Source organism: Zonotrichia leucophrys, chromosome 7 (assembly GCF_028769735.1).
Source record: "Zonotrichia leucophrys gambelii isolate GWCS_2022_RI chromosome 7, RI_Zleu_2.0, whole genome shotgun sequence".
NCBI classification, from domain to species: Eukaryota; Metazoa; Chordata; class Aves; order Passeriformes; family Passerellidae; genus Zonotrichia; species Zonotrichia leucophrys.
In genome coordinates this window covers 36,752,212-36,773,379 of record NC_088177.1, presented here as the reverse complement: position 1 = coordinate 36,773,379, position 21,168 = coordinate 36,752,212, and the positions used below count along the sequence as shown (strand labels likewise).

Genomic DNA, 21,168 nt, shown 5'->3' with positions numbered 1-21,168 from the left:
TGAAGGCACTCAGACAATGAACTTGGGCACCATCTTCCAACACACCTGGTTCAAGGGCTGCTGCAGCAAACTAAGAAGCAGTGAGATACACTTCTCATTTAAAATGAAACATGAAGCTAAGAACAAAACACAACATGATATTTTCAGAAACACTCAAATATTTCCAAACTTTTCATAGTGGGAACTTGGGAAGTCCTGGTCCATTTTGGTATTAAAGAATCTCCAACACCTGAGCCCCCAGGTCATACAACTCCTACTTGAGGAAGAGGATTTTAAAGGCACCAAACAACACTTATTTTTTTTCCCAAATACAGGCCAATGGATCAGCTGGGATCACACATGAATGCTGAAATAAAATGCAGAGTTATTTTTCTTTGGGAAGGGGAAAGGCTTGGGCAGGACAGGGTTTTTTTCCCAAATAATTTTTACTGCTTGTGCCTCAGCCTAAGTCACAAAATCAGCTGCACTACACGCAGGTCTGTTTATGTCACAAAAACAATTGTCAAACCTGCTGGCTTTTCCATCAGCAGCAACTGGGAATTTGCAGTTTGCTAAGGACAGACAAGACTGATCAGCAAAAGCAAAACTCACTGCTCATCCTCCTGGGGCAAGTGAAGCCCCCACCTCCCACCATCTTAATTTTCACACTAATTACCTAAATCTGTATGGTTTGCTATAGATTAGAGTGGCTGGAGCGCGTGCTGCATCATTTGGCAGGGCAGAGGGTGGAGAAGGAGGCATGTTCCCCATATTAAATACTGTTACACTACATTAGAAATAAAAATAAAGTGCAAATCTGTACAAAACTAGAAAGCAATAAGGACTGACATTTCCACCATCAGAAGGCCTTTTCAATTCTAAAGGAATATTTGTGGAGAACAAGCCCCAGCCTGTTTTTGGAGTCCTGGTGTTAAGACAGACTCTATTCATGGGGAGAACAGCTAATGGGAAGCTGGATGAAAAGAAATGCACCAGTAACATCAGACAACCACACTGGTTTTCTAGAGGCACAGTTTGTAGTGGGAGCCAGCTCACATGGCCCAGACCCCTTGGAAAAGCTTGGCTCCCACATTCCTGAACACAGGAGCTGCTGTGCTCCATCCAACCCCACCTCACCCTGCGCTGGGCATCCAGCAATGCCTCAAGAGATGGTGAAACTTTATGGGATTATAAACCAGCACAAGGCACCAAGCTTTCAGATCCCCAGTTGTGGAGGAAAAGTTTAAATCCATCCCCTTTAATCCAATTATGGTTTGGGCATATTTAGACCAGCCTACTGCACACAATAAATCCACCCTATATACAGGAATAAAGCCCCAAACACTAAACTACTTGCATTTGACCTTGCCGAATCCCTTTATTTTTACTTTCTCCTCACTACAAAACCACTGCAAGCTACCACAAGCTGCCTGTGAGCTGGTCCAAACCAGATTTAATAAACAGATAAGGCATCCTGCAGGCTGAGAGGTAATTCCCAAAGTCTGCTCCGAGTCACAAGTTGGGCTTTTCCTTTTGTGTGGTTTAGTTCCCAAACTCTCCCAGAGCTGAGGGGTGTCCCAAAGCAGAGGGAAGGGGGGCTCTGTACCTCTGCCTGGATACTGGTGACTGATCCTGCAATTCCATTCTCAGTGCTGATGTTGTTGGAGCTGTTGTTCGGAGAGCTGGGACCGGATCCAGGAGCGCTGTTGCATGCAGAGTCTGAAAAACACATCCCAAACCCAACTTTTAACATTAGAAACCATCTCTGTGATGGTATTTACACAGATAACAAGCCCTCAAGTTTTGTTTTGGATGAAAGCAGCCCTCCTCCTCCTCCTCCTCCCCTTCTTCCCCCTAAATCTTCCCAGGGCTCTTAAAATACCAACAAACACTTTCAAATGGCTTATCCAAGTACCCACTCAGCATATTTAAGTCTTCTCCCTATGGGGATTTCTCTTAAGAGTATATTAATAACTCGAAATATGATTGAAAGATAATAAAAGGCATGGAAGGTTTGAAGAGGTCAGACTGGAGGATGTCAGAGTTGTTCTGCTTCATTCTTCTGGAAGTGCCTCTCTCACTCCCTTTCTCTCTAACCCTAAAGACACCTCCTTGCCTCAGACCTCCCTCAGAAGGTTTCTCACCTGCTCTATGGCACAGCTGCCAGTGCTCCTCCTTTTATTTGGGAAGGCTAATAACATTCAAACCTTCTCTTTTGGACTTTCCTCATCCCCAACCATTTGCAGCAGGAGAATCTCCCAGCAGCTGCAGTGGCTGAGGCTGCAGCAGGCTCCTCATTGCTCCAGGAGGAACAAAAGCTCATTTTTACAAGGGCCTGGAGGGGCAGGACAGGAGGAATGGCTTCCCACTGCCACAGGGCGGGCTTAGAGGGAATTGTAGGAAGGAATTCTTCTCTCTGAGGGTGATAAAGCCCTGGCACAGGGTGTCCAGAGAAACTGTGGCTGCCCCATCCCTGGAAGGGCTCAAAATCAGGGTGGAGCAACCTGGTCAAGTGGAAAGTGTCCCACCAGAACCCCCTGTGTTCTTCACGGATTAAACATAATTTCTATTCCCCAAAGTGGAACTGTTTTTAAAACTTATTTTCCATTTAAAAGTCCCCTCTTTTTACTCTTTTACTTTTCAAACAAGCTCCAGGCTGGCTTCTTGAACTGAGTCTATGCCAGTGAGAAATGGGAGCTTCCACTGCCATTTCTGAAGTCACTGCAGGGAAAAACGGTCAGCCAGCAGAGGCTGATTTATCCCAGGAGCCATGTGCCACACAGCATTGTGTGAGTGAAGGAAATTGGATTTTCAGGTCTGAAAGGCTGCCAGAACTCATGGAAAACTCTCTCAGGCACAGGCTGGGATTTTTGGGGTGTCTTATGCAGGCCTAGGGTTGGACTGGATTATCCTTGTGGGTGCCTTCCAGTTTAGGATATTTTATGATTCCACAGCTTTTAGCTCTTGAAATCCTCCTTCCCTCCTGCAAACAGAGAGGCTCTGACCCAGAGAAGTGCTGAGGCACCCCAGAGTGTCCCAAACCCACTCCCCTGTCTAAAGGGAGCTCACTTTGAGTTTGATGGAGTGATGACTGTGTGCCTCAGAGCCAGACAAGCCTGGCATAGCTGTCACTGGGTGGTACTTACACAGAGACATCCCTAGATGGTGCTAAGAATTAACTTTATGGTAATCTCATCATGCTCTTTGCTCTGATCCCACTTGCAAACTTTGGTTTTCTGGAAGGACAGGACTTTTCAACAAGAAACTGTCAGTTGAGTGGTCAAAAAAAAAAAAAGTTTTATCCAGCTGTATGTGTAAAGCTCCTGGGTCAAGAACCTATTTCCTATTTTCCATCCTGACACAGCTCCAGGTGTGCCAAAGGGAGCAGAGATGGGAGCTATGGATGGGGATGAGGCCTGACCTCAGCTGGACAATTCCAGTGCCCTCAGTGGGTTGCAGCACTGCTGAAGCACACCAAGGAGACATTTTGGGAAGGGAGAAGGGGGTGAAGGACTGAGGAACTGTCACTTACCCGCCGTACCTGTGACGTCCAGCGGGCGCTTCTTGAGCGCCGTCACCACGGGCCCGTCCTTCCTGCGCAGGAGGGGGCTGCTCCTCCTCTCTGCCACCTTCTGCTTTAGCCTGGAGCGCAGCTTCAGGTTGGGCTCAGAGGCTGCCCACGAAAGGAAACAGTGTTAGGAGCGTCCCAGCTGTGTTTTACTCAGCCTGAAGTTGAGCTGAGCTGAGCTGTGTTGAGTTGAGCCGACTTGGCCGCAGTTGAGCGTTTGCAGGAAGCTAAATTAAATTAAGTCATTTGCTAACACAGATTTTTAATGTAACAAACAGGTCCCAGCCTGTCGCAGACATCTTTTATGAAAAATCCTTTTCTTTGGATTTTTTCCTCCTGAGAAGCTGGGAGGCCTCAGGAACAAAATGTAAACAATGGTTATCTGCTGCTGTGGAATGCAACAGGTGCATCTGTGATTGGCTCATGTTGGATGTTTCTAATTAATGGCCAATCACAGCCCAGCTAGCTTAGACTCTCTGTCCCAGGCACAAACCTTTGTTATTCATTCCATTCTATTCTTAGCTTAGCCAGCCTTCTGAGATGAAACCTTCTCTTCTATTCTTTTAGTATGGTTTTAATGTAATATATATCATAAAATAATAAATCAAGCCTTCTGAAACATGGAGTCAACATTCTCATCTCTTCCCTCATTCGAAAATCCCTGTGACCACCGTCACACCAGCCCATGCAACATCTGAATCCAACAACAACAATGACAGGCATCTGAATTAAAAATGGAATAATCATCCTGCAAAATCTTCTCTGTGCAAAGACACAGACTCAGGATTAGTGCAGAGTTTCCCACCTCTGCCCAACTTGCTCCCAAGCCAGTGGCAAACCCAGCTGATGGGATCCAGCAGAGGAATGGCTGAGCCAGCTGAGATGCTGCTGTTGGTAATCTCTGATGTGCTGCTGGAACAGGCAGCTCCACACCCTCGAGTCATCCGACCCCTGAGGGAGGGACGCCAGGGCATGGGAAAAGAAAACACCAAAATCAACCCCCACAAGCACAAGCAAATCAGGTGATTGTCTCCCTGCTGGCTCCTTGTGTCAGCTGGAGCCAGTGTCAACTCAAGGGAAAGGGCATGAGAGTGTGGCCAAGGAAAGCCACGGCCAGGGAGGAGGAGGTTTGTTTGTTTGTTTGTTTGTTTGTTTGGGAAGCAGCTTGGGGTTGCATCATCCCAGCCCCACAGTTCATCCCTATCTAACAGCACATCACACACCTGGGAAGTTCCAGACTGCCCAGGGCAGGTGTGGATGCATTTCCTGTGACCACAGCCTTGTGTACACCACGCTTCTGAGAGACTCCCTCCAAAGCACAAATCCTGAGCTCCCAAAAAGCCAAGGCAGAGCTGCTGGGGCCAGGACAGCCGGTGACAGCGCACGCGTTATCAAACCTCCAGCAGGGGCATAAGGCTTTAATTCAACACTCCTCCTGCAACATGATTTCCTCTGGGAGCTTCCTGACCTCCTGAGCCCTGAGTGAAACACCTGCTGGAGGGTTTGAGGGCTCCTGACAGAGCTGAGTGAAGCAGCCCCATCCTTTCCCTTCCTCAACAGCCCCACTGCTTAATTCCATTGAACCTGTGCTCACTCCATCACCAACCAACACACTCCAGGGCCAAGGATCTACATGTCTTTGGGAGAATTAAAACAAGGTTTACCAACTGATTTGAATTAACTCAGTCTGGCTGCAGCTATGTTTCCCTTGACCATCAGGTCACATCGAAGATCAAGCCCGTCCACGTTAATTGCAGGGCTCGAAAAATCACAAGGCTGATGAATTCAAGATCAAATGCTTGGAGTTAAGCCATCAACACAGTGCTTTGATGGAATTTTGGGAGGGAAGAAAAATTTTAAAAAGAAAGGAAAGAGCTTTTTTGTGAATGTTTTGGACAGAAAAACACCAGCAAGAGATAAAGGGAGCGCTAAAAAAAAAGTGCTTCCCCAAGATGATGCTTCAAATGTTGAATGAAATGCATTAGCAAGGGGGGAATTATCTTCCAGAGAGAGAATTTGCATTTAAAATGGCAGGGGACTGAATGCAAATCTGCTCCCAGGGCAATATTAAAGACTGGACCAGTTCAAACACAAGCTCAGGCTCCAAGCAGCAAATTCTCTGAGTTCTCTTCAAAACACAAGTTGGCATGATTTTAAAAGCTGCGTTTGGGTACACACCTCATCCCACATCCTTACATTCCCAGCTTTAATTTGTCCCAATTTCTGAGCATTAACAGCTGCCTGGATGCCACACTCATGGCTGGAATGAGATGATCTCTAAGGTCCCCTCCAACAAAACCACTCTGGGATTCTGTGCAAGGGGAAGGTGCCACAGCTGGATGCTGATATACCCATTTTAAATCAAGGAAATCTAAGACTCTGTCCCCTGACAAAGGCAAACATGGCAATAAAAACTGTATTTCAGCCCAAATTTTATTCCTGGTGTTCAGATGAGGGATGGTTTCTGTTGGGAACACATAATTAATACACAGAAGGAATTAATTAAACCACATTGGTTTGAAACACCTTAAAAACAGGCAGGGAAACAAAAGATTTGGGGTCACAGATGACCTAACACACCCCATATTTTAAGCCACAATAAAAACCTCCTTCCATATAACAAAGAGGTGAACAAACACAGAAGATGACAGCCTTCAAAGAGAAAATACCTCCAGCGTAAGTGATTGCCAAAGCAACGTATTGGAATTTGTCAGATTAATCTATTTTAAGGCAAAATCACTCTGTGTTTTCCCCTTCTGCTAGGGGATTGAGTTTCAAAACACCAAAAGGTCTATTTAAAGCCTTGCTCTGATTCTGTTGTTTATCCCTCAGATATAATCCCAAATCTAACATGGCATCAGGACCTCAGAGAGCATAATCCCTACACGGATTTAATTGGGTGCTCCAGAGCCCAAAGTAGGTGAATTAAAATTCAGCACAGCCTCAAACTCACAGAATTTACATAAAACCTCTTTTATAGTAAAATAATTTAGGCTTGTTCGCATGGTTTTTTTAAACTATTATATAATAAAAATATTTTAAAGCTGAAGAGAGCTATCTTTCACAAGTATAAAACAGGAATTTAAACAACACAGAAGCATCAATACCTGACAGTCAATGCAGGCTCAATGCTGCCTCAGGAGCACCAATTCCACTGGAAATCTCCCCAAATTCACCCTGCCAGGCAATATGCCCAAACAAAGCCTTGCTAACTGGATTAAATTTAAAAACTGGAAACTAAACTACCAAACGTAAGTTTAAAAATTACTGCTCCTCTACATCTCCAGGTGAAGTATTTAAAACAAATGCCATAAAGTTAGAAAAATTCCCCCCCAGCAAACAAATGAAGCCCATGCCCAAATCTCAGTCAGCTTCCACAAAGCCAGTGGGATTTCTGAAGCACTGACATACTTAATTTGGCCTATAATAAGGATTTATACAAAGAATATTTTGTTTTCCTCCGAATAAATTAATAACCAGAACATAAGCCAAAAGCTTCCCTGGTTTTCACAGGCTCCAAACCAAGTTACCCCTCTTACACATCACTGTGTGCAGCAGGACTCATGTAATCCAATTCTTCCAACATTTATGTCATTCCCATTGTTTTTTTCTTAGAATTGCAGCCCTTAAGCTGCTGAACTAATTGGACATTAAATCTGTGGAAGTCAAAACTCCACCAAGTCCCGGGCAGAGTTTGCCCTGCTCCCAGTGTCCATCTACATTTGTGGAATGAAAGCAAACAATGCAGCATGAAACCCCTGCTCCCAGCCCCTGAACATCTTCCTTTCAGCAGGTGGGGACTGGAAAGGGATGCTATTAATTTATTATTGTTATTGTTATTATTATTGCTATTTGTAAGTTCCAGCCGAAGTTTAATAGTCAGGCAAAAGCCAACAGAACTATTTTGTCTCCCTTCTAACACCCATAAGAAAACTCCATGAGAGAGGGAGCTTAAGCTGAAGGAGGGAAAGGGATGGATGGGATATTGGGAATTAGGAATTGTTCCCTGGGAGGATGGGCAGGCCTGGCACTGCCCAGAGCAGCTGTGGCTGCCCCTGGATCCCTGGCAGTGCCCAAGGCCAGGTTGAACACTGGGGCTTGGAGCACTCTGGGAGAATGGAAGGTGTCCCTGCCCATGAATGGGATGGGCTTTGGGATCCCCTCCAACCCCATCCTGGGATTCCATGAACAGTGCAGGCCCCTGGGAAGCAGAGATGGAGCTGGGAGGACCAAGGAGGAGGAGGGTGGGTTCCCTGAGTGACTGGGATCCCCCAAAGGTGACACTAAACCACAAGATTTTGTTTGGTCTCCTCCTGGAAGAGGTTTCTCTTCTGGTGCACCACTCACCAGAATTGTCTTCACGATCCCACAATTGTCAAGGCTGGACAAGACTTCTGAGATGACCAAGTGCAGCCATCAATCCATCATCCCCCAAACCCTGTCCCCCAGTGCCACATCCCATTCTGTGAACACTTCCAGGGATGGTGATCCCACCCCTGCCCTGTGCAGCCTGTTCCATGCCGGAGCACCTTCCCAGGCAAGAAATCTTCCCCAATATCCAAGCTAAGTGTTATTTCTGGATCAGACAGACTGACATCCTCCCCTTGGAGCAGCACAGGGTATTTCCAGCAGGGATTTCTCTGGGGCTCAGGGCCTCCTCTCAGTGTGTGGGAAGCCAGGCTCCCATGCTGGCTGCAAGGACAATGTGGGTGGGAAGGCAGAGGTGCTCTCGAACTGCACTGACACTCCATGCCTCACAGAGCTCCAAGATTTCCTCTCATTATACTCCCACATTACACCAGGGTTTCTGACAAGTCTATTTTCTTCCAAACAACCTTTTGTCCTAAAACAAACCACTCCAAACACTCCAATAATCAGAACCAGTTCAGAGGGACATTATGCTTTCCTCGACAAACGCAGCATTATAATTGTTGACAAATCCTTTCATTTTCCCTTTTGTTTCTTTCTAAATGCAACAAGTTCACACCAATTTCACCTGCTTAGCTGCAAATAATACCCAAACAACTCCAGTTTCCTGCATTACCAACAACCTCATGGGATGTTGGATGCTTTCCTCTCTCAGGCTCCTCTCTTTTGCATGGAAAAAGAGTCACAGAATCATTTAGGTCGGAAAAGCCCTCTAAGATCATCAAGTCCAAGAGGAAAAAGCACATTAAGAAGTGAAATAATTCCCTTTAAATCTTCATGATGGTGGTGGTTTCTGCTTTCTAAGTAACAGCATGTCCTAATACATCCACTGCTCAAATTTCAGAAAGCAGGGAATGCCATCAACAACCTCGTTCCCGGGGAGAAAACGAGGACAGGATTCCTTGGAAATGCAAAACTGAAAAGCTCTGCTAAAACCCACTTCAGCAGCTCCAAGAAAGGTGTTGACAAACAGCTCTTGGGGTTATCAAAACAGGCTGTCCCAATCCAGAGTCTAAAATCACTCCATCAGGATTCTCCAGAGATTTTCCTCAGAGGATCCCAGTGCAGCACATAATGAATGTTATTATGTCTGGGAGACACCAACCTTGATCTGAGGTCACTTAGAATTTCCCCTCTCAAAAACTGTCAATAAAACTCTGACATTAAATCCTACACAGAACAAAATAAACTCCCCAGAAGGGGAAATAAAAATCCTTGTGCTAATCCAGGTATTTAACAGCAAAGGCAGGAGCAGCTCCAACCAAACTGATCTTAGATCAGTGAAAAAAAGGAAGAGCCCCAAAGTGCTTGGAGAGAGGGAGCAGAGTGAAATCAATCCTCCAGCCAGGCTAAGAACAGGATTCAAGCAATTAGTAACTGCACCAGCAAAACAATTTCACGCTGAAACCAAACAGCCAAGAAACTGGAGCATAATTTAGGAAAACAAACCAGAGAGAGCTGGATTTCAGGGCACGGGAGGCATCAGGAGCATACTGCAGGAGCTGAGTGTTCTCCCTGCTGAAGGCTTTCAAGCACTCTGAAGATATCTTTCCTGCACATCCTCCCTCTCCCATAACCTGTGATTATCAGGATGCTTGAAATAAGATTAAAGACACAGAGTGTTGCTAAAATGCAGGGAAATGGTAAATTTGATGGAATCACGGAATTGCTTGGGTTAGAGGGACCTTAAAGCTCATCTTGTTCCAACCCTTGCCATGGGCAGGGACACCTTCCTCTATCCCAGGGTGCTCCAAGCCCTGTTCAACCTGGCCTGGAACACTTCTAGGGGATGGTGAATATTTATTCTTCCCAAAAATGTCTCAACCTGCAGGACACGCTCCCAGCGCTGCAGACTGTGAGAAATGATAATTCCAACTGCCTTCCCACCACCCCCTAAGCCGCCCTCTCCCCAGCAATGGTGCTGGTTGGATTCCAGCCCTGGTAATCAGAGCTGTATTGTGATGGGTTCTGTTATTTGAGCTGCAAATATTTAATCAAATTTAATAAAATTGGACTACACGATATGGCGGTTTTAAATTACCAACACAAAGCCAGAGCCTTGCCTGGTGCCAAAAATCTGAAAAGCTCACCCGTAATAAAGAACTTTATTTAGGATGGGCTCCAGCCTTCCCTGCCTTTTGTTTACACCAGACTGTTCAGGAGCCTTTCTTCTCCAAGCAACTTAACATTCTTGGCACTGGGAATTCTGCAGGATATTGCTGTGCCAGAGCCTGACGTGCTGTTGCGTTGAAAGGAAAATAAAAGAAAACAATGAAAAAAAGAAAAAAAATTCTCCCCTGAACCTCACAAAAGTGAATTCATTTGTATCCCAGACCAGTGCCCAGGAGATTGATGTGCTGGTGCCCAAAAAGAACAAGCACCAGCATTCTGGCAAACCAAAATCAGCTGAACATTCTCCTGCTGGAAAACAACAATGGGTTTGGTGGCTTGCACTCTTTAATAATGTGATTAGCTCCATTCATCATCCTTAATTCCCCCTGTCTGACAGCAGGAGCTCACCCAGCAGGAGCTTTGGTGAGACAGATCCCAGTTTGGGAAGCAGCACAGGGTGGGTGAGATGTGCAGATGTCTTCCTTCTCCTGCAGGAATTCCCTTCCAGGACACTGGGAGCAAGAAGGGCGACTGCTGCTCAAAGCCAATCTGACAGGGTGCCCTGAGGTGACGAGCCAGGCAGGTTTGGGACCATGTCAAAGCCCATTTCTGCTGTGGTAATGCTAACAGGGTGGGAAGGGATCACCTGGCACCACAAGGCATAGGAAAGAGCTAAAAATCTCTTGGAATCAGGCTGCCCACAGGCCCTAAGTGATAGGTTTGGTGCCAAGGAATGCTTTCCTGTGTGAATCCCCAGGGCAGCCTGCAAGCTCTTCCATTTCCCAGGAGCAGAGAGGAGAGGAATCCCTGTCTTTCAGCAAATCCAGTTTTCCAAGCTTGGCTTTTGGAGTCCTCCAGGAAGGGCACAGTCAGAAGTACCATCCCCAAAGCCACAGGGACACCTTTCCTGGGGAAAACCCATATATTACAGCCAATTTTTGACTGGGTTCTTGTGCAGCTGAGGTGCTTGTTACTCATCAAGCAACCAACCCAAGGGTGAACAGAGACAACTGCACGGATGGGACTCCATCCAGCAGGGCAGGTGCTACAGTTCCTAGTGAGACATTTCCAAAAGGGGAAAACTTCCTCACTGAAAGGCTGGTCAGGCACTGGAACAGGCTGTCCAGGGCAGTGGTCACTCACCATCACTGGAATTATTTAAAAAACCCGTGAATGTGGCACTTGGGGCCACGGGTTAGAGGTGGCCTTGGCAGTGCTGGTTGAGGGTGATCTTTGGATTTTTTCCAACCTTAATGATTGTGTGATCTTTCCAGAGAAGCTTTTTTTTGCTGTCCTGCAGTGATTCCCAGCAGAGCCAGTGAGCAGAAGAGCTCCCTGAATGAGGCAGAGCTGTTCCCCGAAGGCAGCAGCAGCCTTGGGAGCCCAGGCTGTGCTGGCTCAGGCATGTGCTAGGGAGCTGAGGAGCACAGCCAAGCCAAACAACCTGGTTTACATAATACAGGCTTGAGGAGTAACTGACCTGCTCAGCCACCGTGCAGGGAGAAGCCAGACTGAAAGAGAACTGTCTAGGTGTGAACCAAACCCTCGCAGGAAGCCCCGGTGCTCGCCCTGGCACAAACCTCCTTATTTACCTCAGGTACAAACTCACACATAAAATGCAAATCCCCCCCAGAAATGAACTTTTTCTCAGTACTTTTCTCACTCAGCAAACACACTTGGGCTGGGGACACACAAATCTCTGTGAGAGCTTTGGGTTTGGGAAAATGTTGAAGGTTGCAGTACAAGTTGTTTTCCATTCCCATCTGTATGGCAGATTACCTTTGCCAAGTGGGCAGTTTGCTTTATCTCTCTCTCTGAGTGACCACATTCACACCTCCCTGGGAGGGGACATTGCTGATAACAGACTATTGAATGTCACTGCATGGCTGATAAGAACTAGAACATCCCATTGGGAGATGTGAGCCCAGAGGGAGGAGCCAAGCATTGCTACCCAGATATAATCCAGAGGTTTGTGAGACACCAGCACGGCTTTCTCCACGGGATTCCCCAGAGGAACAGCAGCTGCCTCTCCTTCCACTGCATCTTCAGAGGAAGAATCCATCCTTCTCTACAGATCCCCCTGCTCCAACAGAACCACCCCTGACACTGCAGGAGGGCTGCAGCCACATTTCCAATGGGACTGCCACCAACCCCCTGACCCACAGGGTGTCAGGCTGGGTTCTGACTCTGTCACTGTTGTTCTAGTGTACTGCATTATTTATTTCATCCTTTTAATTTTTTTTCTTTTCCCTATTAAAGAACTGTTATTTCCTGCTCCCATATTTTTGCCCCATAATTTAAAATTTATAGCAATTTGGAAGGGTGGGGAGGGTTTACATTCTCCATTTCAGGGGAGGCTCCTGCCTTCCTTAGCAGACTCCTGTCTTTCCAAACCAAGACAGAAAACATCTTCCAAACTTTGACACACAGCTCTCACACAGCCCGGAGCAGCCCCAGGCTCCCTGGAACACTGGGAGCACAGAGAAAGGTGAAGGGGGAGCAGATGGAGAGGGAAACAAAGCACAGCCTGGAATCCAGCTTTTGGCAGCATCCCTTTTTCAGGAAGATCAGATCAGAGGGCTGAGCATGACGCAGGGACGGGCAGTGTGGCCAGGGAAGGGCAGCCCTACCTGTTTTTCTGAGTGGGAAGTCGTCTTTGGAATCGTACATGCCCAGGACTGGGTGGTTGTAGGTGCCGGAGACGCCGCTTTGGGGTGGGGAGCTCTGGTCCAGAGAGCTGTGCTGGGTCTTCCTGCACAGGAGGAAAGAGAAGAAGGGACAAGCTTTACACCAGTGACACAGAGGGGATGAGCCTGACACCTCAGGGAGTGGGGAAGGAGGCAAAAGCAAAAGCTGTGAACCCCCAGGACAGCCTAGAAGCTCTTCCATTTCCCAGGAGCAGAGAGGAGAGGATGCCCTGTCCTTCAGCAAATCCAGTTTTCTAAGCTTGGCTTTTGGAGTCCTCCAGGAAGGGCACAGTCAGAAGTACCATCCCCAAAGCCTGCCTTTCTCCTCCTGGCCACTCCTACACAAAACCCCACTATAATCCAATACACAGGAAGGCAATTCACTTAGTTTTCAGTGTAAGACTCCACCTTGGCTCAGCTCATACCACAAGTATAAATTCTAAGATGGTTAATTCTGTATCTTGGTTTTGCTAAGTCACCTTCCTGAATCTCAGCACAGGTGAGACCTCAAACTGAGCACTTCCCTCCCCAGAATAAGCCCCCATCTCAGCAGAGAGAGCCCAAGGCTGAAGCCATGGCACACAGGTGGCCCCCTGCCCTTCCTCCTGCCTGTCCTCCCATCCCAGGAGCTCAGCAGAGACAGGGCCAAAGCACTCAGCACCTTTCCAGCTCAACTTCCCCGAGATGATAATTTATGGCTTTGTTTGAGCAGGCTGCTGGAAGTAAATTACAGTCTGTTTGCTGAGGATATTAAATAATGAATGAGTTTTCCCAGCCTCCTACCAGTTTGTTGGCTGCATCTTTCCTGCTTAATGACTTGTGCCCAGCTTTGCTGTTTCTCAGGAGCTCCACCAGCCTGGGAGAAGGCTCCAGCCAGCAGAGCAGCTCCATCTGATTTAGCCATGCAGGTGACACTCACTGGGCTCTCACAACTTTATTTTAAATAAACAGAACTTAAACCCCTTATTTCTTCTACATACTAGAGGATTTAGGACAATGGAGAGCAAGCATTTTGTAAAAAAAAAAAAAAAGGGGAATATTTGAAATTTTATACTGCCTAAAAACCAAGCTGAAAATATTCTCCTGCAAAAGGTTCTTCAAGGAACCTAAATGAACCATTCCCAGCTGGAAATTGCACAAATTCACACCATTTCCCGAGCAGTACTAATCCCTTGAGTGCAAGCCCAACTCAGAACTTGGCTGCTGAGATCCAGAGCATCAATTCCACTGCAAGTTAAAGCCTTCAAAAAATAAGGGGCTAATAAAATACTAGGAAAATACACTGAATTTTCTACATAATTAAGAAACTTTCTGCAAATTTTATTTGAACATCAACATTTTCTACTCCCACAGACCTTCTAGTGGGAGGTGTCCCTGCCCATGGCAGAGGGTGGAATGGGATGGGCTTTAGGGTCCCTTCAGCCCAAACCATTCTGGGATTCTATAGAAGCATGAATGACTGTGGTTTCCCAACCCTCCCTCTTCATTATCCAGATTTCTCTGCACATAAAGAAAAATGATTTCTGGGGCTCTTGCAGGGCTGTGTTTCCCACACCCACCCCATGCTGTGCCACATCCCCACCCCTGAATGCCCCCACGCACTCTTCAATCTTCACCTGCAATCAAAACAGAGACAAACTGAAAAAAAAAACAATAATCCCTCCTGGGAAGAGATGTGGCTTTTTCTGCCAGGATCTGCTCATTCCATGGGAAGGCAGCACTCCCAGGAATGATGCTTCACTCCCAGGAATCCTGGGTGCTGGGATCTGAGAGCCCTGAGCCCCATCAAGTCACACAATGACATTTTTGGCTCTATATGAGCGACAGACTTTTTTTTTTCTCCCTTTTCTTTTCTTTTTTTTTTTTTTTTTAATTATGACCTAAGCAGCACAATCGAGTACATTGAAGCTATTTTCATCCCTTTGTCAGGCAATGTGCAGGAATTCAAAGGGCCTGTTTAGATGTGCTCCAGGGCTGCTGAATGACAGATATTGAGCTCTGCAAACAGGAACACATTCCCTGGCTCCAGGACTGGGCTCTGACGCTGCTCCCAGCAGCATGCACTGCTCTGCATGCCCCTTCAGGAATGTCAGAGCTCTGGGACAAGAGGAAATTGGACACTGCATGGAGCCTGCAGACATTCCTGAAAGCACAGCCCTTCATCCAAGGCATCCTCTGCTCCCTGAGCTCCTTCAAACACCCACGTGCACAGACAGAAGGGTTGGAGTGATGATCCTGGAAGTCTTTTCCAACCTTAATGATTCCATGATTTGATATTTCATCCTTCAGTCATGTCCAGCAAGGTGCACTGAATATACATCCAGACATGTGTAGCTGGGCTGGAATGTTTTGTGTTCACACCTGTGGATGTTGGGATCATTCAATGTAGAATTTAATGTGCAATTTATAGTGCAATTGTGTCTCTCTACCTCCTCACCATGCAGACACTCAGTTGAACTCCCTTCCATGGCTGCTAGCACAAGCACTGCTGACAGCTTCCCAGGGACATCACAGAGAGCAGAAACTCCTGGGAGCCAGGCTGCCCAGTGGGTTCAGAATCCAAGGCAGGGACACTCTGACAGTGCAGTTCCCAAGAACCTCCTCTGCTGCTGCCTGTCACAAAATCCCAGAGTGGTTTGGGCTGGGACAGAGGTTAAACACCACCTTGTTCACCCCTTCCCACCATCCCAGGTTGCTCCAAGCCCTGTCCAACCTGGCCTTGAGCATTTCCAGGGCTGGGACATCATCCTAGAGGTCTCTTGCAGCTCTAGCATCTCTGTGATTCCATGCCAGCAGAACATTTTTCTTGTCCCAGCCACTGACATCAGACCATCACGGTGCTCAATACCCTTAAGAGCCTTTTTTTTTCCTAGAGCAATGCTTTCCATTTTTAATAAAAAAACCAAAAAGGAATTCACAAACCTTAATAAGAGCAAGGGAAGTGCTTAAAAGCAGGCTTGCTGCTTCGAGAGGCTCTCCCAGCATCTGTTAGCACTTAATGGCCTGGCCTGCTCACAGTGGGAGCATGGAGTGGATCTCCTGTGAGCCCTGCTCGTGTGTGCTCAACCCAGCCACCACCCAACTGCATCACAGCACAGCTATGTGGGGACAGGAGTGCCTCCAGAGCTCAGCTGGTAACCTATGAGATGCCATATAAATAAATACTAATATGGCAGGAATTTAAAGGTTGGTTCTCCTTTTGAAAAAAAAATATATATTATTTTTTTAATGGAATGGAAAGGAAAAAAATCCTCAACTTCTGCCTGAACAAGTGAAGGGTGCATTTAAAAAATCCTGTGCTGCTGCCATCTGCCCTCCTTGAGGGTTCAGCAGGACAATTCAGCAGTGAGAAAGAGCTGTGAGGCCCCAAGGCTTCGTCCATCTTGGGTTAGAATCCAGAATAACAATCCTCACCCCAGCAGAGAACAGATGGACAATGAGGGGATGGTATGACCTGAAATCTTTGTGCGATGCTTTGTGTTGTCTCTGCCTGTTGGCACCCCTGGAGCATCACAGGGAAGGGCTGCTAGGATGCCTCAGTGCCACAACAAACCCAAACCACACTTGGGTGCTCAGAAAGTTCTCAGCATCAGCTGAGGCAACATCCTGAAACCCCAAACACGATGTGGCTAAAAACCTGCAGCAACCCTGGCCTGGCATCACAGAGAATCCCAGGATGGTTTGGATGGGAAGGGATTTAAAGCTCAGCTCATTCCTCCCCCTGCCATGGCAGGGACAGCTTCCATCATCCCAGGTTGCTCCAAGCCCCATCCAGCCTGGCCTGGGACACTTCCAGGGATCCAGAGGCAGCCACAGCTGCTCTGGGCACCCTAAATTCTAACTGACCTTGCACCACTCCTGCATTAAATGTTATTTTAACCATCCCTTAAAGAAATGGAGGCTCAGAGTCTTCAACCACCTTTAATGAAATCCCCAAGTCTCAGATTAGATTTTCAGAGATGTATTAAAGCTGCTCAATCTCACTTTGCCTCCAATAACATCTGAATTCTTCTGCCAACTCCACATCAGCATTTCTGTCCTGGCTCAGAGCTGGGATAGCTTTCAAATTTCATTGCAGCTCAGTTTCTGGAATTTGGAAACATCTTCTGGCTATGACCTCATCCTCCCTCTACACAGGTTCATTTCTTAAGACTTAAAACACTGTCAGTATTTCAGCTTGAACATTAATTTCATGGCAAAATGAAATGACTTTTGTAACTCAAAATTTCATGAATTTTGAGGTCACTAAAGCAAACATCCAAAGCACTTTGGCTTTTTATTTAATAAAGACAATGACAAAATCATAGCAGAAGAAACTTCTACATCACATCAAATTTCTAACTGTCTTTAGTACAATGAAAAAATTGATTTCTGAAATTGAAACTGGAGACCTGCAGTTGAAAACAGAGATGTTGGGGCAGTTGTAATTAGAAGTGCAAACTGGACTCATTGGATGTTTCCAGTAAGAGCCAAGTAAACAAAACTTCCAAGTCTGAGAGCTTAAGAATAGCAGTAAGCGTTAAAAGTTTTAGAATGCAAGGCTTAAGTATGAGCTGCAGGAATTCACTGAATCATAGAAAATCCTGAGTTGGAAGGGACCCACAAGGATCATCAGATTCCAGCTCCTGAACATAAAAATTATTTCTCATTTGACTAAAGTTCAAGTTTTATAACAGCAGGTGGGATCAAATCCTGGGTGAAAAGCTGTAGGATTTATAAAAGCTGATCTCTGACTGTAGAACTTGTGAGTTTGAATAATTGTGGATTACAGATGACACAGAGACCTCTCTCTACACACAGAGCATTGTGACACCAGACACGAAAACCACTCACACCTCTGGAAAACCCTCTGGAAAAGGCATTTTGGGAATGCACAGGGAGCCTGCCACTGCTCTGGCTCATCCCACAAGCACATCAGGTGCATTCCCTCAGGGAACTGGGGACAAAGGTGGCCCTGGCTGAGAGCCCAGCACCACTTACCCGTACCAGAAGCGAGGGTCGCTGGATATGCAGTGGTTGAGATTCCGGTGGGCCAGAGCCTTCTTCTTGTTCAACACAAATTCCTGCAACTTCATCTTCACTTCTGTGCTTGCCACTGCACCTGCAATTACAAAACAAACATTTAAAAAAAGGTTGTTAAATCAATTCGTGTATTTGAAGGCATTTTAAATTTCTAAAATAGATCCCAAATCAAATCTTCCATTTCCAGTCCAAAAAACAAGAACTTTGCTTTCAAAGAGAGAAGAACAAAGTGCCTCCAGTAAGGAGCTCTCCTTTTTTATCCCTTTAGCTTGGCATAGATTCACAAGTTATGTTTGAAAACACAGATGAAATTGGGTTTATTTCACCAGAAGAGGATATTACACTTGCAGAGAAGCACACTCAGAATAAAGCACTTGTCCGGGGTATCCCAGCTCTCTTTGAACCACAGTTATTTAAGAAAAGGGGTCTTGTGCACCCTCAAGTTGTTAAATGTCACATCTAAAAGCAGAAGGGGAATGAGCCCAGTGGCTCATGTGTAGGTTTTGTCTTGAAAACTCCTGTAAACAGGGACCTCTTTGTTCCCAATCTCTGTGCACACCACCACCGACGTAACATTTCGCTTCATTTACAAGCGCACGGATCTCTACCTTGAGCTAGAAAACCTAACATTTAAAAAAAAAACCTTCAAGAAAGGGAGTCAGTCATTCTGCAGAGCTAAAATGTCAACTGTGTAATCCCTAATCATGATTTCCTGCACAATGGAGAGCAGGCTGTTCCCCTGCCATGATGGATCCCAGTGATCATTGGCTTGACAGCCCAGACTCCCAGGCAGAGCTCCTGACGGAGCAATGCATCCCAAGTTTGGCAAGGGGACACGTGGAAAATGATGCTTCATCCCCACCGTGGCGTAAGGCAGGAGCTCCAACGGAAAATATCTGGGCTGGGAGGAAAGGGAAAGGCCAGGGAAGCTGCTGGCTCTGCTAGGAACAAGAACTAAAAGATCACCCTGCCATGTTCTCGTGTCCTGCGCCCTGGTCAATGATGAGGTGATGTTTGACATGCTGGGAGAACAATTCCTGGGCTCTCTCCAAGAGCAGGGAGCTGCAGCATTCCCACAAGGCTCTGCCTGGAGCTGTAAAATGGTTCAAACACCAAAGCGAGAAAATTCCCTTTTTTTGGAGCGCTGCATTTCTCACCAGCTCCACAACGCCAGTTCGGTGGAAAGTTCAAGCGAAGAGCTGCAGATAAATTCCTGAGTAGCAGAAGGGGTGACAAATCCATCCTTGAAAGCCTTCTCCCTCCAAAATGTGTCATCCTTAATCCAGTAGCATCCTTAGAACACTCAAACCTGGCTGTGTTCTGTCTGTCAGGTTGCCATAAACCTGCTACTTAGAAGACTTGAAGTTCAATACTTTTGGAGTGTAAGGTTTACCTCCTTTACTGGAAGCTGAAAGACATCATAGAACCTCAGGGAGCTTTGGGGTGGAAGGAACCCTAAGGATCATCTAATTTCAACTCTGTGCCATGAGCAGGGACACCTCCCACTGTCCCAAGTGGCTCCAAGCCCCATCCAGCCTGGCCTTGGGCACTGCCAGGGATCCAGGGTGGGCACCCTGTGCCAGGGCCTGCCCACCCTGCCAGGGAACAATTCCTAATTCCCAATCTCCCATCCATCCCTGCCCTCTGGCAGTGGGAGCCATTCCCTGTGTCCTGTCCCTCCATGCCTTGTCCCCAGTCCCTCTCCAGCTCTCCTGGAGCCCCTTTAGGGACTCTGAGCTCTCCCTGGAGCCTTCTCCTCTCCAGGTGAGCACCCCCAGCTCTCCCAGCCTGGCTCCAGAGCAGAGATGTTAACAAGGAAGCAGAACAAACTCCACCTCTCTCGCACTCTCTTCGTATTTCAGATCAGGACAATTTTAGCTTCTCTTTGCCAAATTTTGTGATGTGAGAAAAATAACTTAAGTGTCCTTAAGCACTGAGGTGCGATAATGATTCTACACCACAGAACTTCTTAAATAAAAAGTAACTTAAAAATAAAACTGTAGTCATGGGAACAGGATCTTCAACTTAACATCCCCAAATTCTGGGTTTTTTCCTCTACACCTCTGTGTTTCACCCAAAAGATGCTTTGCTTCCATTTTCCAGAGATTCAGGCATTTTAATTTCTTTCTAGATTACTTTAATGAGAATGGCCAGGTTCTGAGGAGAGGCCCAGCAAAACCTGGATCAAACAGCAACAGGTGATGGGAGCAGCAGGGGGAAGTGGAAATGCTTAGGGATTCTGAACCTCTGGTCTTTCTAGAACTTAAAAAGGTCTCCCAGACCCCAATTTTATCTTACTGAAAACGTTCCTGGAGCTTTATCTTATTCCCAGTTCCCAGCCAGCATCCCATCTTCGTTCCACCACTTCTCCCATCTGAAACCAGACGTGAGGAGTTGATGGCACAACTTGGTATTTTGGTATTTGGAGGTATTTTTCCCCGCATTCACTTGCAGAAAAAGCCCAAACAAGCAGCCCAGAGTATCTCTGATAAGGGACATTGTGAGGCCACAATGATCTCCTCAAGTGCATAATGACACAGAGTGGGGAAGGCACCCACAAGCTGTAACCTCCTGAAAAAAAATCCCCTCATGAATGGGAACGCTTCAAAAAGGGGAGAGCTGTGAACTCGACTATGTCTTAAAAAGAGTGAAATTCAGAGCAGCAGAAAGAGAAAAGGAGTGCAGCGTGCATCTGGTGTATTTTATGGGCTTAATATTCTGCCTCCATTAGGAATGCTGCCAAAAATACTTCAAAAAATGTTAAATCAAGGGAAGAGAGGATACGCTTCCTTTTGAAAAATGCTAAAATGGCATTTAGTGAGACAAAAATGAAGATAAAGCAGAGAAACGCATTTCTCTCTTCCCCTCAATTCCCTGTGCCCTCAAGGAGGTTCCTCCAGCTTTCTGAGGCTCCTCCATGCCCCCATCTGCCTGTCAGCACCCGAAGCAGTGGTGCTTTGGCCACTTACTCTCTTTCCCCTTCTCTTTGTTTTTCAGCTGCTGCAGTTTCTGCTCTCGGTGCTGCTTCTCCAGCTCCTGCTCCTGCCGGTGCTGCTCCAACTTCCTCTGGTGCTCCAGCAGCTCCTGCTGATGCTTCATGGCCAGCATCTCCTGCTGCTGCTGCGGAGAAGGGAACAGGCAAAAGGAGCAGGTTAACACCATGGGTCTTCCCAGAGCCAAAGCAGATGCTGCAGGCAGGTGACAGTAACAGTCATGGCATTCATGGCATGAAGGACAAGCACGGGCCTCCTTTCATCTCCATCACCTGATTTTAAATAAAACCCCACTAGGGCACCCTCAATATTATTTGTTGCACGGAGAAATTGTGGCTGCCCCATCCTTGGAAGTGTTCCAGGCCAGGCTGGATGGGGT

At 46.7% G+C, this 21,168-nt stretch overlaps 1 protein-coding gene across 7 annotated transcripts in view; it reads right to left on the bottom strand.

The window, feature by feature from the left end:
- Positions 1–21,168, bottom strand: part of HDAC4 (histone deacetylase 4) — a 180,141-nt gene that overhangs the window by 48,922 nt on the left and 110,051 nt on the right. For 4 of the 7 annotated variants that reach the window (XM_064717773.1, XM_064717774.1, XM_064717767.1 and 1 more), the window contains 5 exons: positions 20,766–20,916; positions 17,755–17,875; positions 12,718–12,839; positions 3,512–3,652; positions 1,586–1,698 (listed from right to left, as the gene is read on the bottom strand). In XM_064717773.1, the coding sequence (XP_064573843.1) occupies positions 1,586–1,698; positions 3,512–3,652; positions 12,718–12,839; positions 17,755–17,875; positions 20,766–20,916 (648 nt within the window). The remainder of the gene's footprint in view (positions 1–1,585; positions 1,699–3,511; positions 3,653–12,717; positions 12,840–17,754; positions 17,876–20,765; positions 20,917–21,168) is intronic. The other 3 variants (XM_064717769.1, XM_064717768.1, XM_064717771.1) reach the window with 3 other exon arrangements.